This window comes from Aethalodelphis obliquidens, unplaced genomic scaffold, assembly GCF_003676395.1.
Source record: "Aethalodelphis obliquidens isolate GAN/ISIS:26980383/991018 unplaced genomic scaffold, ASM367639v1 scaffold16, whole genome shotgun sequence".
Taxonomy (NCBI): domain Eukaryota; kingdom Metazoa; phylum Chordata; class Mammalia; order Artiodactyla; family Delphinidae; genus Aethalodelphis; species Aethalodelphis obliquidens.
Window position 1 is genome coordinate 10950957 of NW_020837960.1, and position 14629 is coordinate 10965585.

General features: G+C 42.4%; 1 protein-coding gene and 1 non-coding gene across 4 annotated transcripts in view; both read right to left on the minus strand.

Moving 5' to 3' along the window:
* Positions 1 to 13308, minus strand: part of EPSTI1 (epithelial stromal interaction 1) — a 100415-nt gene extending 87107 nt beyond the window's left edge. Inside the window, exon 1 of one of the 3 annotated variants that reach the window (XM_027116182.1) lies at positions 13009 to 13300. In XM_027116182.1, coding sequence (XP_026971983.1) covers positions 13009 to 13187 — 179 coding nt within the window. In that variant the 5' untranslated portion in view covers positions 13188 to 13300. Of the gene's footprint in view, positions 1 to 13008 lie in introns of all 3 variants that reach the window. The other 2 variants (XM_027116183.1, XM_027116181.1) reach the window with 2 other exon arrangements.
* On the minus strand, positions 4245 to 4316 carry TRNAV-UAC (transfer RNA valine (anticodon UAC)). Its single transcript has one exon. It is a non-coding gene; the product is annotated as a tRNA-Val (tRNA).
* Positions 13309 to 14629: the final 1321 nt, after the last annotated feature.

Consider the following 14629-nt stretch of genomic DNA (forward strand, 5'->3'; position numbering starts at 1 on the left):
TATCTTTGAAAATGAGTTTCCTTAATTACCTCATTGAAATTTAATGAAATATCTCCGTTTGTAAGATTATTTTCACTTTCCAACAGCACACATCCATGAGATACACTAAGGGAGAACCTATAAAGAACAGCGTAAGACAGAGGGAGAAGTGCTTTTCTGTACCATGTATTTCTTAAATACATATATTTAAGGAATCTCTTCCTTGTGAGTCTCTCCTGAGCTACACAACTGCCTCTCCGTGCACATTCCTGTGCATTTTTATAAGGTCTCATCAATAAGCACTCTATGAAAAAAATGGTATGTTGGAGTCATGAAAAATATCTTGGCTGGCTGAAAGTATTACATAAATACATCCTGGTGTGTACAAACTGCAGCAGATGTGATTTAAATTTCTAATTAGGAACAACACTGGTTTGAGTAAAAAAGAAATGTACTCAAGAGCAAAAATTCAGAAAGAGATTAAGTGACAAACATCATTTCAAGCAGAATAGTAGACACATAAAGTCTACTGTCCTACAAAAGACTGGTTTGAGGTTTTCATAGTTCAAGAAAATCTTATCCTTGGGTGAAATTGAAACAAAGGAAAATTTCTGGTTAATCAAAGGCACTGGATGGAGATTTAGATTCTAGATGTGTTTTTCTATATATCTTTTTAATACCGTCTTCAACATAGGACTCTGAAGCTTACTGTTTTCAACCAACATGAATCAAACCTTATGAGGCATTCGGGTTTGCAAAACTTCTTTTATAGACAGACCGTATTCCTAAGAAAAAAAATACCAAGATCAGACTGAGTAAATCATCCTTGTCCCCTAAGCCCGTCACACCAGCCCTGATCCTGCATTCCACATCTCTGGTGTGGAAGGACTAATGAATTCTCTTTGGTCTCAGAGCCTGCAGAGCCCCAGACATAGTCTGCACACCCAAGAGACTGATGTGAAGCTGGTTAGTTCTGTAACTCACAGCTTCTGCTGGAGGGTGGAATAGATGCCCAGAGGGCTTAACAGACACCCAGAAGGAAAAGATAAACAAGAGACCACCAGGTCATCAGGGCCTTTGTTCATAGGATACCTTTATGGGAAGTAGAAAGAGGTACACACACACACACACACACACACACACACACACACACACACACACACACACACACACACACACACATCCATCCCAGGATCCTCACATAGGCCCATGGCTTAGTGAGAGGTGGTAAATTTATGCAAATTAGAAAAAAGTGCCCCTTCTGCCAGGTGGAGGTAACCCCACACTAAGGCAAATGATTTCGTATGTATTTCAGCTTCAAATTACTACCTTAGCCAGGCAAGTCTGTATAGTTACTAACTGGCACAATCATACAGGATAGACCTGAAAGATGTTGTGCTTCTTCACTTGAAACACATACATGTAAATGATAAAAAGCTATGAAAAAAGAAGCAAGAGCGCTTCCCTGGTGGCGCAGGGGTTAAGAATCTGCCTCCCAGTGCAGGGGACACGGGTTTGAGCCCTGGTCCAGGAAGATCCCACATGCCGCGGAGCAACTAAGCCTGTGTGCCACGACTACTGAGCCTGCGCTCTAGAGCCCAAGAACCACAACTACTGAGCCCGCGTGCCAAAACTAGTGAAGCCCCAGCACCCAAAGCCCGTGCTCTGCAACAAGACAAGCCACCGCAAAGAGAAGCCTGTGCACTGCAACAAAGAGTAGCCCCTGCTCACCACAACTAGAGAAAGCCTGTGCGCAGAAACGAAGACCCCACGCAGCCAAAAATAAATAAATTAAATTAAAAATAAATACTGTATATGTGTCAATCTCAATCTCCTTAAATAAATAAATAAAAATAAGTTCATCTATTAAAAAAAAAGCAAGAAAGATTCTCTCTAAAGATACAAAGAATATATATGAAATATAATATCGGAGAGACTCACCATCTTTATGAGGGCAAAAACCAGTGATGAAAGTAGAGATGGGGACCAAATGGTAAGTATACTTGCAAAATGTATCAAATTGCTTCCTCAGTAAAAGTAACTACAAGGAATTCATATTTTCAGAACATAGAGATGTCAGGTCTGGGATGTGATTTGAACCTACTTGCAAGCTAAAGTTAGCCTAATACTTAGGCTGTTACTATTTCATGGATGCTGGTAGACTTTATTATTCATGGCATGGCATCAGCGTATTTATGTCTGTCCTCTCAGGCTCCAAGTCAACATGACGGATGCTGCACACACAGTGTGTTTGCATTGCAGCTGAGGAACACTGAATCGTGGAATCCACCATTTTTATAGCAGATAGTAAGCAAGCCTGGTCTTTGTTCTGGGGAGAATGTACCTCATCTCTCAAGGTTCCCAGCTATACAACAACCCCAAGAAATAGTCCAGGTTAGAGTAGTCACGTATGCAATCTTGGCATACCCAGCAAGACATCTAGAGTGCAAGAGGCCCAAGGAGGACTATCTTTTCCAACAAGAGAATATTTAAGAATGGCTTAGTGATAAGAAAATTGGCATCTGCATGAAAACACTTATCAAATTGTTATACATTTTCTATTATTATTATTCCTCTTATTATTATTGTTATCATTAGGCTAAGCTCTGAATATGTCCACATGTCTTAAGCACTGCTCCTCAAGGCAATCTGTAACTTAAAGGAGAAAACTAAAAATGCAAGACAAGGTACTTATATCTAAATATCTGCATAGAATATTTAAAAATGAAATTCATCCTGATTTTGAAATAAACATATGCTCACATAAGAAAATGCAGAAAATTATCTTTAAAACATTTAAAAGTCACTCATAACCCCACTCCTCAGAGATCTCAGTTACAGTGTTATTTGGGTGAATTTCAGTTCAATCTATATTCTGTACATATTACACAGTTGCAATCATATATAAAGTCCAATTTTATATGCTGCTTTCACTTATAAGTGGTTTTCCCAATTATGCACGTAACAAGCTTAATATTAAATGGCTACATAATAATTCACAACATCAATGCACCATTAATATAACCACCCACTTAACCATTTCAGTTGTTTCAATTGTTCACTATTATAAACAATCCTGCAGGATGTGCAAAGCATAAAACAAAGATTGCACAGAACATTGTCCAGAAGAAAACCCTTAATAGTCCTCTAAAATCAATACTCTGAACAGGAATGTGGACTACATTTAAAATTTTCTTCCGTAGATATCCCATTTGCATTTCCAAAGTTCCAGTGACAGTTTGATCATATGATTAATATCTGCTCTTATGCTTGACTCTCCTCAATTCCTAAACCAGAATAGATGCTGGCCTACCTAACCATTCATTCTCACCACCTCCTTACTAAACGCACTCCTATATTATTCAGGTTAACAATGTGCTCCATTAAGACTATAGTCCCCAACCTTCTTTATAGCCAAATATGACTGTGTGATTAAGTTTGGCAAATTGAGATATAAGGGGAAGCCATTGAGAAGGATTTCTAGGAACTCTCCATTAAATGAAGACAGACAGATGGACAGGAAAAGCTTTTTGGTTGCCCTCCCCCCTTCCTGGAAGGTTGAAGTGTAAGCTGGTGCTCAAGCAACCATCTTGGTCAGTGAGGCAACTTGAATATGTAAGACATGCATCAGAAACAGCAGAGCAGAAAGAAGCAATCTGTAAGACTACCACACGAGTGGTAATCTATTGCAAAAGTGCCCTGCTTTGAACCCTAATTCTGTTACTTCCTAACTATAACTTTGAGCAAATTAGTTTTTCCATTCTTTCACCTGTAAAATGGGGATAACAAATATCTATCTCTTAGAGTATGAAGTGCTTAGAACAAGGCTAGGAAATAACAACTGTTCTATTATGATTGCCTATTATTTGTACTATATCATCCCCAGACTACCTACCTTCAGACTTACTTTATAGGAGAGAAACAAAGCCGTCTATGCTTAAGACACCTATTTGGAGATATCTATTTTATTATAATAATTATATATAACATATTATGTATAAGACACTTATTATTATTGTCACCTTCTATTGGCGGTAGAAATTGAAGGGCATAATGGCTCTAAGTCTTTCTACTTGGATTAAAAGTCAAAAAAGAACAACTTACACTTCAAAGATAAAGAGGTCCTTATACCAAACAGCTTGAAGTGTTTATTTCTAAGGATCTGAATTGCAGGGGACTTTTCCTTTCTGTATTAGTTTTGTAATGTTTAGTTTTTTGGGTTTTTTGGGGTTTTTGGCCACGCTGCATGGTTTGTGGGATCCTAGTTCCCCGACCAGGAATTGAACCTGGGCTACGGCAGTGTAAGTGCTCAGTCCTAACCACTGGACCACCAGGGAATTCCCAATGTAATGTTTAGATTTTTATAACAAGCAGATATGACTTTACTTTTATAATCATGAAAAAATATTCCAAGGAGTATTAAATGAGAAAATATTTAAAATAAAGACTTCTTAAATCAGGGGTTCAGCTTTTCTTACAGGACTAGGTAGCACAGGATTTCCGCTCTCACTGGTCCCCTAGCAAAACAAACACTGGGCAATACCAGCCCTTGAGTTTTAACGATGGGAAATGTCTTCAGTTTTTCTACAAGACTTTAATAAATTGCCTTTTAAGTGTTCATGGTGGGGGGGGGGGGTGAATTACAAACATTACAGAACAAAGGAACCATCATTGGCTGATTCTCTGATATAGAAGACCCTTCAAATGCAGTCTTCTCCCTTTGATGATTTTTTTCCTGTTAAGGTTTTGTTTCAGATTCAAATACATTCTGAATAGATGCAATTAATCTTAACAATAGTATAACCTTACAGCACTCTACTGACTTTGAAGTAAGTAACCTTACTGTGTAATTGAACTAAGTTTCTTTTTTCTCATTTCTGCTATGCTTCTAAACGATTATTATAGGTATTATGTGTTTTCAAGCTTTCATCATCCTGTTGATTTATTGCTTCACTGTTAAAGCTGTCAGACTTTTTGAGAAATGCCCACTCATTTTTGATATTGTATTTGAACAAAAATGATTGCTCCCCAAGACTTAGCAGAATTCAAATGCATACCACATTAAGGAGTGGAAGCTAGTGCAGAAAAGTTGGAAATTCATCCTAAACAGGACCATAATTTCTCCCCTCCTGTATAAACAGGAAGGTAAATTTGACCTAATCAAACCAAAATGTCTTTTCTTTCCATCCATTCCAACAATCTCTTCTGCCATGCAAAGAACAATGCTTTGCTTTTCACACTGTAGGTGGTAACCCACTAATGGGCCATGAAATCAACTTAATGGGTTTATTTTTAATGAATAAGAATAGAAAATGTCGGGCTTCCCTGGTGGCTCAGTGGTTGAGAGTCCGCCTGCCTTTGCAGGGGACACGGGTTCGTGCCCCAGTCCGGGAAGATCCCACATGCCGCAGAGCGGCTGGGCCCGTGAGCCATGGCCGCTGAGCCTGCGCATCCGGAGCCTGTGCTCTGCAACGGGAGAGGCCACAACAGTGAGAGGCCCGCGTACCGCAAAAAAAAAAAGAATAGAAAAAGTCAAAGTCCATCACATATAGTAAGGGTGAGAACTGTTTTCTGACATTTTTTCAGTTATATATAAACTCACATATGACCTAGACCCATACATGTACTAGGTCATGAATGTCAAATGCATTGCTAACTTTAGGCTGCGGTCAGAAGTCTGAAAGATCTCTGGAAGGCAGTATGGGGTTTAGGTTGCTCAGAAACAGTGACAGTGAGAAAACTGTTCTAATGTAAGCCAACCAAGCTGTCATGAAGAAAAGCAGCAGAGAAAACAGGATCGCCACAGAAACTTTGGTCCTACAAACTACTTCTCTATCCAAATCATTTTAAAACTGTAAATAAATGTCACATTGCTGATTCTATGGTACCACTCTCTTCAGTCTACAGGAATTCTATTTTCTTGATGTGAAAATAGGACCACTGATAGGAAATTCACGAGCTGCACTGTCACTCCCTCCTCCAGCCCCATCATGTTCAGGATCCAGACTTTGGTAGATAGACTCAGGTCTGAGGGCTGGTTCTGTGACTAAAAAAAAGCCATGAGACCTTAGGAAATCATACACTCTCTCAAGACTCAGTTTCTTCAACTATAATGGGGCATAGTGTTTACTGTGAAGAGAAAAATGAATTATATGATGCGTGTAGCACGCGGTTATAAGTTCAAGACATAAAAGTTCGAGGTACTGATTGTTATTTCAGTTTTAGTCCCTCGGAGTACCCAGTTTAACTATTCCAGGTCATAACTAATTTCCTTTCTGCTACCACAGTACTGCAGTGCTTTGTCACATTTCTTAATTCTGAAAGCAGTCAAACAGAGGCTTCCAAAGAGCGTGAGACCTAAAAGCAGTCAAATAAGGAGAGCTCTACTGAGTAGTTTGGTAGTAGAATCTGCCCATAGAGACACCTACCCAGCTCACTGAGTCATAAAATTATCATTGAGTTAAACACTGTCTGTTGTTTTACAAACTTGCTGAATGCTTACGAGCCTTGCCTGGAGACTGAGTTAAATAGTTCCCTAATGAATAGCTATCTATATTCAGCCATCAGGAAGATTTCTCATTAGAATCAATCACAGATTTTTCTCTTCCTAGGTACCATTATTTCAGAGCACTAAAAGGAACTCAGGCGTTATTCAGTTCTCCATCTCCAAGGAGGGGTAATAGCCTGATGCTTTCATGCCATTTAACAACTACAGGCAAAAGCTTATTTTCTCACTGCCGTAAAAGGAGACAGAAGAGAAATCTGGGGCATTTGCAGTGAAGAAAAAATAGGGAAAGCAGTTCCTGTAGGCTCTCGTAAGTTTGTAAAAACTTGCGCTTCATTTAAGACTATTTTATGTGGCTAGTTCAGATTCAAGTAAGCTGAGTCTAAAATGACTTAAGAAGTTTTTGATGGTCTGTCTTGGGTATGAATTATACATCAGGATTAAGAGTATACTCAGCAATGATTAAATAGTGATGTTTATAAAAATGGAACTAATGCTATATAACTTAATGACTATGTTATCATTTTTCCCATCTTATATCTCATCTTACATTTACGAAATGTTTAATACTAAAATAACATAGTAGGGCTTCCCTGGTGGCCCGGCGGCTGAGAGCCCACCTGCCGATGCAGGGGACACGGGTTTGTGCCCCAGTCCGGGAAGATCCCACATGCCGCGGAGCGGCTGGGCCCGTGAGCCATGGCCGCTGAGCCTCCGCGTCCGGAGCCTGTGCGCCGCAACGGGAGAGGCCACAACAGTGAGAGGCGCGCGTACCGCAGAAAAATAATAATAACACAGTGTTCTTTAAGAGAGAAAAATCAGGAATTGGCCATTAATAAGTGGGCTTACCAAGCCATTCTTTTTAAATACATTTTTTTTTAATTTTATTTATTTATTTATGGCTGTGTTGGGTCTTCGTTTCTGTGCGAGGGCTTTCTCTAGTTGCGGCAAGCGGGGGCCACTCTTCATCGCGGTGTGCAGGCGTCTCACTATCGCGGCCTCTCTTGTTGCAGAGCACAGGCTCCAGACGCGCAGGCTCAGTAATTGTGGCTCACGGGCCCAGTTGCTCCGCGGCATGTGGGATCCTCCCAGACCAGGGCTCGAACCCGTGTCCCCTGCACTGGCAGGCAGATTCTCAACCACTGCGCCACCAGGGAAGCCCCCAAGTCATTCTTTATTCTCCCTTCACTCTCCCTTGAGAGTTTGAGGATGAAGGGGGAAAAAATGTATCAGTTATCAGGGTCAATTTCTTCCCTGGAGCACAACAAACTGGGCAAAGTATTGAAGTTAGAGGAAGGAAACTAGGGAATGTCCCCTGAGCCCCAAGGGATGAAATAAGGAAAAGGAGTGGGTTTCCCCAGGACATATAGCACTCCCAACAGCCATGGTGTCTAAGCTGCTGTTGTCAGGGGTATGGTGTATCTTAAAGGCTGTGTCAATTTGGGTCCTCCGAGGAGTAGACATCAAGATGAGATTAGACAAGCAAGAGATTTACTGGGAGGAAGGCTTGTGAAGGATAAAAGGTGAGCAAGCAGCAGTAGGCAGGGAAAGCCTTAAGAACATGAGTAGGTCTGACACCTGTGAAGGGAGAGAGGGAGGATTGAGTAGGAAGAGCCTCAGGCTGGTATACGGTTCTGAGAAAATCTTGGATAGGTCAGTGGGGAGTCTTCTGGCAAAAGCTGCCCCATAAAGGAGTCCCACCTGGAATGCTCAGACACTGGTGGGAAGAGTGCAGAATATGAGTGCTCTCAGAGCAAAGGGTACAATGGATTCAAAAGGATGGCAACTAGAGCTATCAGTTGACTGTGCTCCCCACAGTAGAGTCTTTTGAAGATCTGAAGAGCAAGCTTCCCTGGCTGCCATAGAGGCTATTTAAACTACCGTGGTATAATAAAGTTTAAGTATTCAATCATTGTCCCTGGTTCCTGGCTCAGAGCTCCTTAAAATCCTCAGAATTCTAAGTTATAAGAATGTCAGGACTTCCCTGGTGGCGCAGTGGTTAAGAATCCACCTGCCAATGCAGGGGACACGGGTTTGATCCCTGGTTCCGGAAGATGCCACATGCCACGGAGCAACTACGCCCGTGAGCCACAACTACTGAGCCTGCGTGCCACAACTACTGAAGCCCCCGTGCCTAGAGCCCATGCTCCCTCAACAAGAGAAGCCACCACAATGAGAAGCCCACGCACCACAACGAAGAGTAGCCCCCGCTCACCGCAACTAGAGAAAGCCCACGTGCAGCAACGAAGACCCAACACAGCCAAAAAAAAAAAGAATGTCAATTATATGCTAAAGAGATGATTCCTGGTGGGGGCCCTAGATAGCTTCGGGATGGGAGCTGTTTGCCATAAAAAACAACCATGTGATTAGAGGGTTAGAACTTTCAGGTCCACCTCTCCCCCAGCTCTGGGAAGGGGAGAGGGGCTGGAGACTGAATTCAATCACCTAGGGCCAACAATTTAATCAATTATGCCTATGTGATGAAGCCTAAATAAAAATCCTCAAACAATGAGGTTTGGGGAGCTTCCAAATTAGTGAAGACATCCAGGTGCTAGGAGGGTGACCCACCCAGAAAGGGTATGGAAACTCTGTGCAACCCCCCTCCCCATATCTTCCATTTGGCTGTTCCACGGCTGTATCCTTTATAATAAAACTGTAACTGTAAGTATAGTGGTTGCCATGAGTTCTGGGAGTCATTCTAGTGAATTATCAAACCTGGGCACGGGGGGAGGTCATGGGAACCCCCAAATTTGTAGTCAGAGATGTGGGTAGCCTGGGGCCCCCCTTGTGGCTTACTCCTAAAGTGGGAGCAGGCTTGTGGGACTGAGCCCTTAACTTGTGGCATCTGCAGCAGCTGTGAGTAGTGTCAGAAAGGAATTGAATTATAGATAATTGGTGTTGCAACAACATACTTGTCAGAAAAAAACAAAACAAAAACCAAAAAAACCCACAACTCCTAATTCTCCTATAGATCACAGTTCAAACATCACCTCTTGGGAACACTCTTCCTGCTCCCAAGACTAGCTCAGGCCCTGGCTTTCCTTCACAGTGCATATAAAGAGTTACTCATGTAATTATCTGATAACTGTCTGCCCCATCAATTAGACTATAAGCTACACAAGGGCTTGTCTTTGGTTGAGTAGTTATTTTTTCCTGTATTTCTAATTAAATATCCAGAGCTAGAAACCCTCTCTTTTTATAGGGTTGTTGTGAAGATTCAAAGAGTTAACATATGTATGGGGCTTCCCTGGTGGCACAGTGGTTAAGAATCCACCTGCCAGAGCAGAGGACACAGGTTCGAGCCCTGGTCCAGGAAGATCCCACATGCCTCAGAGCAACTAAGCCTACGCGCCACAATTACTGAGCCTGTGCTCTAGAGCCCGCGAGCCACAACTACTGAGCCCACGTGCTGCAACTACTGAAGCCCGCGTGCCTAGAGTCCGTGCTCCACAACAAGAGAAGCCACCGCAATGAGAAGCCCATGCACCACAACAAAGAGCAGCCCCCGCACACAGCAACAGACCCAATGCAGCCAAAAATAAATAATAAATAAATAATTTTTTTTAAAAAAAGAGTTAACATATGCAATGCACTTTCACAAACATAAGTTAAATACGTAAGTGCTTGCCGTTATTATTGCTAATCTTTAAGTCTCTACAGTTTTTGCTATAAAGTTGGCCACAAATATGTTAAGGTAAACTGAGTTTGTATACAAATTATGTTAAAGTTAACTGTATAGTGAAATTCCACATTATGGGTTCATTTTCAGAATATCTTTATATTTCCTTCAAACAGCATCAAGATAGAGGACCACCTTTAGGTACGGTTATAGACAAGTATCTGAACAAAGTGAACCTTGCCTGTATTGCTATCATAGGCAAGAGCCTTTTGCCCAGAATTGGGTAAAATGAGGTAAAATTCCCTTCCAGAAAAACCCATGCCTTAGTCTTATATTTATCTAGAGTTTGGGGGAAGGGTAAAGGATTACTTTGGATTAGAAGTTTGTGTGAACTTTTTTTCTCTTTAAATCTGTATAAATAGCTTACAATATTTAAGATAAAATCACGAACTGAAAAGAATTAGGAAATCCAATATTTATTAGTAAACACTTTACTTAAATCCAAATATAGTTAAGGGCTCAGCCTTGCCTTAGATTCTATTAGAGGTCCTCAGGAATCATTCTAACAACTTGCCTTAAAGTTTCTCTCTATTTATATGTAAGTCAGCGTTTTAAATCAGTGTGTTTTTACAAGGCATAAACACTTCAGGGTGACAGCACAGTACTTGGTCAATAAACATTTGTTAAATGAATTCAAGGCTATCAGCACCCAACATTTACTGGATACTTGTTTTCTGCCAGGCATGAAATTGTTTTATGGATACACAGACACACACATACACAGACCCTGAGAGGTTGGTATTATCTCACTTCACCTAATGAGGACACTGAGACATAAAGTAGCTGAAGTTCAGAGAGTAAGTAATGGCAGAATCAGAACTTGAACCCAAGCCTGCCTGGCATCAAAGCTCCTCTTCCCACGTTGGGGTTTCCCTAATGAATAAGTGGAAGGATGCGCACAAAACAAGGTCAAAGTTCAACCCTTTAGCATATAAATAAGCTCATATTGAAAGTGAACAAGTGAAGTTTCACTATTAAGCACTTAACTCTATCCTTCCTTTTTCTTAATTTTCTATCAGAAAATGCTTATAATTTCTCTCCAAGAAAATAAATCTTAACGGCACTTTTTGGTCAGTTTTACTGAGATGTTATTTGCCATTCAACAAGTTTCCTTGGTTTCCTGCTTCCATTAAAGGAGACAAGCAAGAATAAACAGTAGATATAAGTGACTACTGGAGATGTAAGAAGAATTCAGAGTGGTCCAAACAGGATCTTACTTGTTATATACATAGAAGGAAATGTATCTTATAATGTTCTGCTTATTGCAACTGGTTCACATGAAAATAGTGAGTTCTGTGAAACACCACTGAACTCACCCATGTATTCTCTCATGGTCTACTGGCAAATTAGAAATCACAAAATGTAGTGAGGTCTTCAGATACTGAGGCCTGGAAAATTAATTAGAAAACTGCCCCTTTCTGAGTAATTTAGTCCAGCAAGATTCTGGGGTAATTTACAATTAATTTACAAATAAGAAAACAGACAGATGCAACTGCTAATGTTTATGAGATGTTATGAGCTTGCAATTAAATGATTATGTCTAAGTAGATCTTTAAAATAGAAAAAAAAGGCACATAGAGGGTATTCATCATCAACGTGAAACCATACATCCGTGACCTCTGTTACATCAAATGCTACAGCGTACAGAGCTATACTCAGAATTAAAGGACTTCCATTATGGCCAGATATCCCCCGCTTCTTCTTTGGGCCGCACCGCTCGGCTTGCAGTATCTTAGTTCCCCACCATGGATCAAACTTGAATCCGCCCTAGCAGTGAGCGCGCTGAGTCCTAACCACTGGACCGCTGGGGAATTCCGCTCCGCCCCGCCCCCCCACCCCCATTCTGAGTAGGAAAGAAATGCAGCAATCTCTAATTGAAATCACCCACACCACCTAAGGGCAACCCAAAGCTGAATAATATTAAAAAGCCTGGTACTTATGAATTCTTTCAAAAGTTAAGGGATGAAAGAAAATCTGTTTATTGGGCATAAGGTTATATACTGTTCCTTAGAAACCAACGTTTGTGTTTCATGTAACTAGAAGTTGATGAAAATGAAACCATCTGGAAAGTTCCAGTTCACAGAAGCAGCACTTCAAAAGCAGTAATGTCTTTACAAACCCTACTGTTGGATTAAAGCATCTCATTCCACTGGTGGGAAAGGATCACTGACACTTTACATAATAAATGTTTCCAGGATAGTAACTGTCGTCCCTGAAGCAAAGACCAGGAATAAAGTTCCTGTTCCCGTGTAGAGCACTTATCAACACCCGCGGCAAGAAACACTACACCCACTCACTTCCTCTCCGGCTCAGTCCTCTGGTCCTAAGGGGCTACTTTATCCGGGAGTTTTGTTGGAATGCAGGCTCCTAGAGGCAGCATTTGCATTTCTACCCAATAACACATTCTCTCTTCACCCTTACCCTCCCAGTTGATGTGAAGATACTATTTAGGGCATCAGTTTTTTTAAGATAGGAAGGGAAGAAAATATTTTCATACTATTTAAGAGCATGAGTTCTGGAGATATCTGGAAAATTAGTAAGAAGCCTAGGCAGTTACTACACACCCAGTAGTAGCCTAGTCCTGTAGCCAGCCTTGAAGAATCAGGAAGGTAGTGTCCTCAAAAGGAACGCGGGCTCGGTCGGATGTTCAGTAAGGATCCCGGACCGGCACACTCAGTTTATAAGGTAATTCATGTCTGCTATTGTTTAGACAAATGAGCCTGCATTTTCTTAGAGACCCTATAATGGGGCCCCTGTGGTTCAAACTTAGGTGATCTGAGAAGAGCCTGGGCGCCTGTTTGGGGTCTGAGCTTCCGCCCCGCAGGACAGGTGGTTAAATACTTACAACCTCCGGCCCGCGTGCTCCGGGCTCTCCGGCGAAGGGCTCTCGGGAGCCTCCTCCAAACCCCGCCTGGGGCCTTGCGGCGGGCCCAGCTCCCCGCGCCACGCAGCGGGGTCCCGGGCCGGGCGGGAGGCGGCGGGGGCTCCGAAACCGGAGCCCTGCACCCCACTGCGGGTGTACATGGTCCACAGCCCGCGGGTCCCGGGCCGCCGCCGCTGCGGGAAGGATGAGGGCCGAGCTGAGACGCTTCGCGGGTCTCGAGATGCGATTCCGAAGAGCGGGAGCGGCGGGTTTAGCAGTTGAGTTTCGATTCCCGCTACCAGCCGCGGGCTGCCCCGCCCCCCAGGACTTCCCCGACCTTGCTCCTCCCTGGCGCCCTCTGACCCGATCGCAGGTTACAGCGCCGGCCGCGCGCCCCGCCTGGGATGTTGAATGGAGCGCGCCTGGCCAGCTACAGGTGAGTTGGTTTGAGGTCTCACAGCCACCTTAAAGGGTGATAAAGTTATCTATGATCAATCACGGAGACCTCATGCAAGCAGGGAGTAGGGAGTAGCCTCCAGGTAACTGAAATCCTGAAAGACAACTTAGGACTATTTAACAGGTCACCCTAATTTGAGGTTTCTGCAGGATATTTGAGACGGTGAACAATATATTAACCTTCAGATTCCAGAGATTAGGTCAATAATTAAAATTATCTAAACAAAATTTGGCCTTTTATCAGTTTTGACTGCTGTTTGGTTTTTGCCAAGTATTTTCTTTTTTAAAATTTTTTTTAAAATATTATTTATTTTTTATTATTATTATTTTGGCTGCCGTTGGGTCTTTGTTGCTGCGCGCGGGCTTTCTCTAGTTGCAGCAAGCAGGGGCTACTCTTTGTTGTGGTGCTCAGGCTTTTCATTGTGGTGGCTTCCTCTTGTGGAGCATGGGCTCTAGACGCGTGGGCTTCATTAGTTGCAGCACACAGGCTCAGTAGTTGTGGCTCACGGGCTCTAGAGCACAGGCTTAGTAGCTGTGGCACACGGGCTTAGTTGTTCGGTGGCATGTGGGATCTTCCCAAACCAGGGCTGGAACCCGTGTCCCCTGCATTGGCAGGCGGATTCTTAACCACTGCACCACCAGGGAAGCCCCTGCCAAGTACTTTCAAGTTAAAGGAAATGGAAAGTGAAAATAAAAGTGAAAGCAAAAGCAGAACTGGAGCAGCAAGCTGAGGGGAAGGCAGAGATGATTCTCTACGCAGCCCTGTTAAGTGATTGATCAGACATTAAAGAAATTTTGATTAAATACCTGCTCTGTGCAAGACATTGGGCAGTAATTCAACTATGGTATGGGAATAGTTTAAAATATGGATTTGCAAGATTCTATAGGTCCGGGGGTGAGTCCCTGCATCCAATTTTTTAATAGCTCCTGATGACTCTGATGTGTGCTGCGATGATCACCACTGTCCTTTGTGTAGCTGGCTACCCAAAGATAAAAGAAGGCTCTTCCCTCACCCAACCGCTACTCTAGAAGACACGTAAACAAACGTTAATGCCACCGTGGGATAAGCGAAATAACAAGATGTGTAAGGCTATTGGATGTTCAGGGAAAGTAGGGATTAGCCCTCCGAATAATTCAAAGAAAAGGG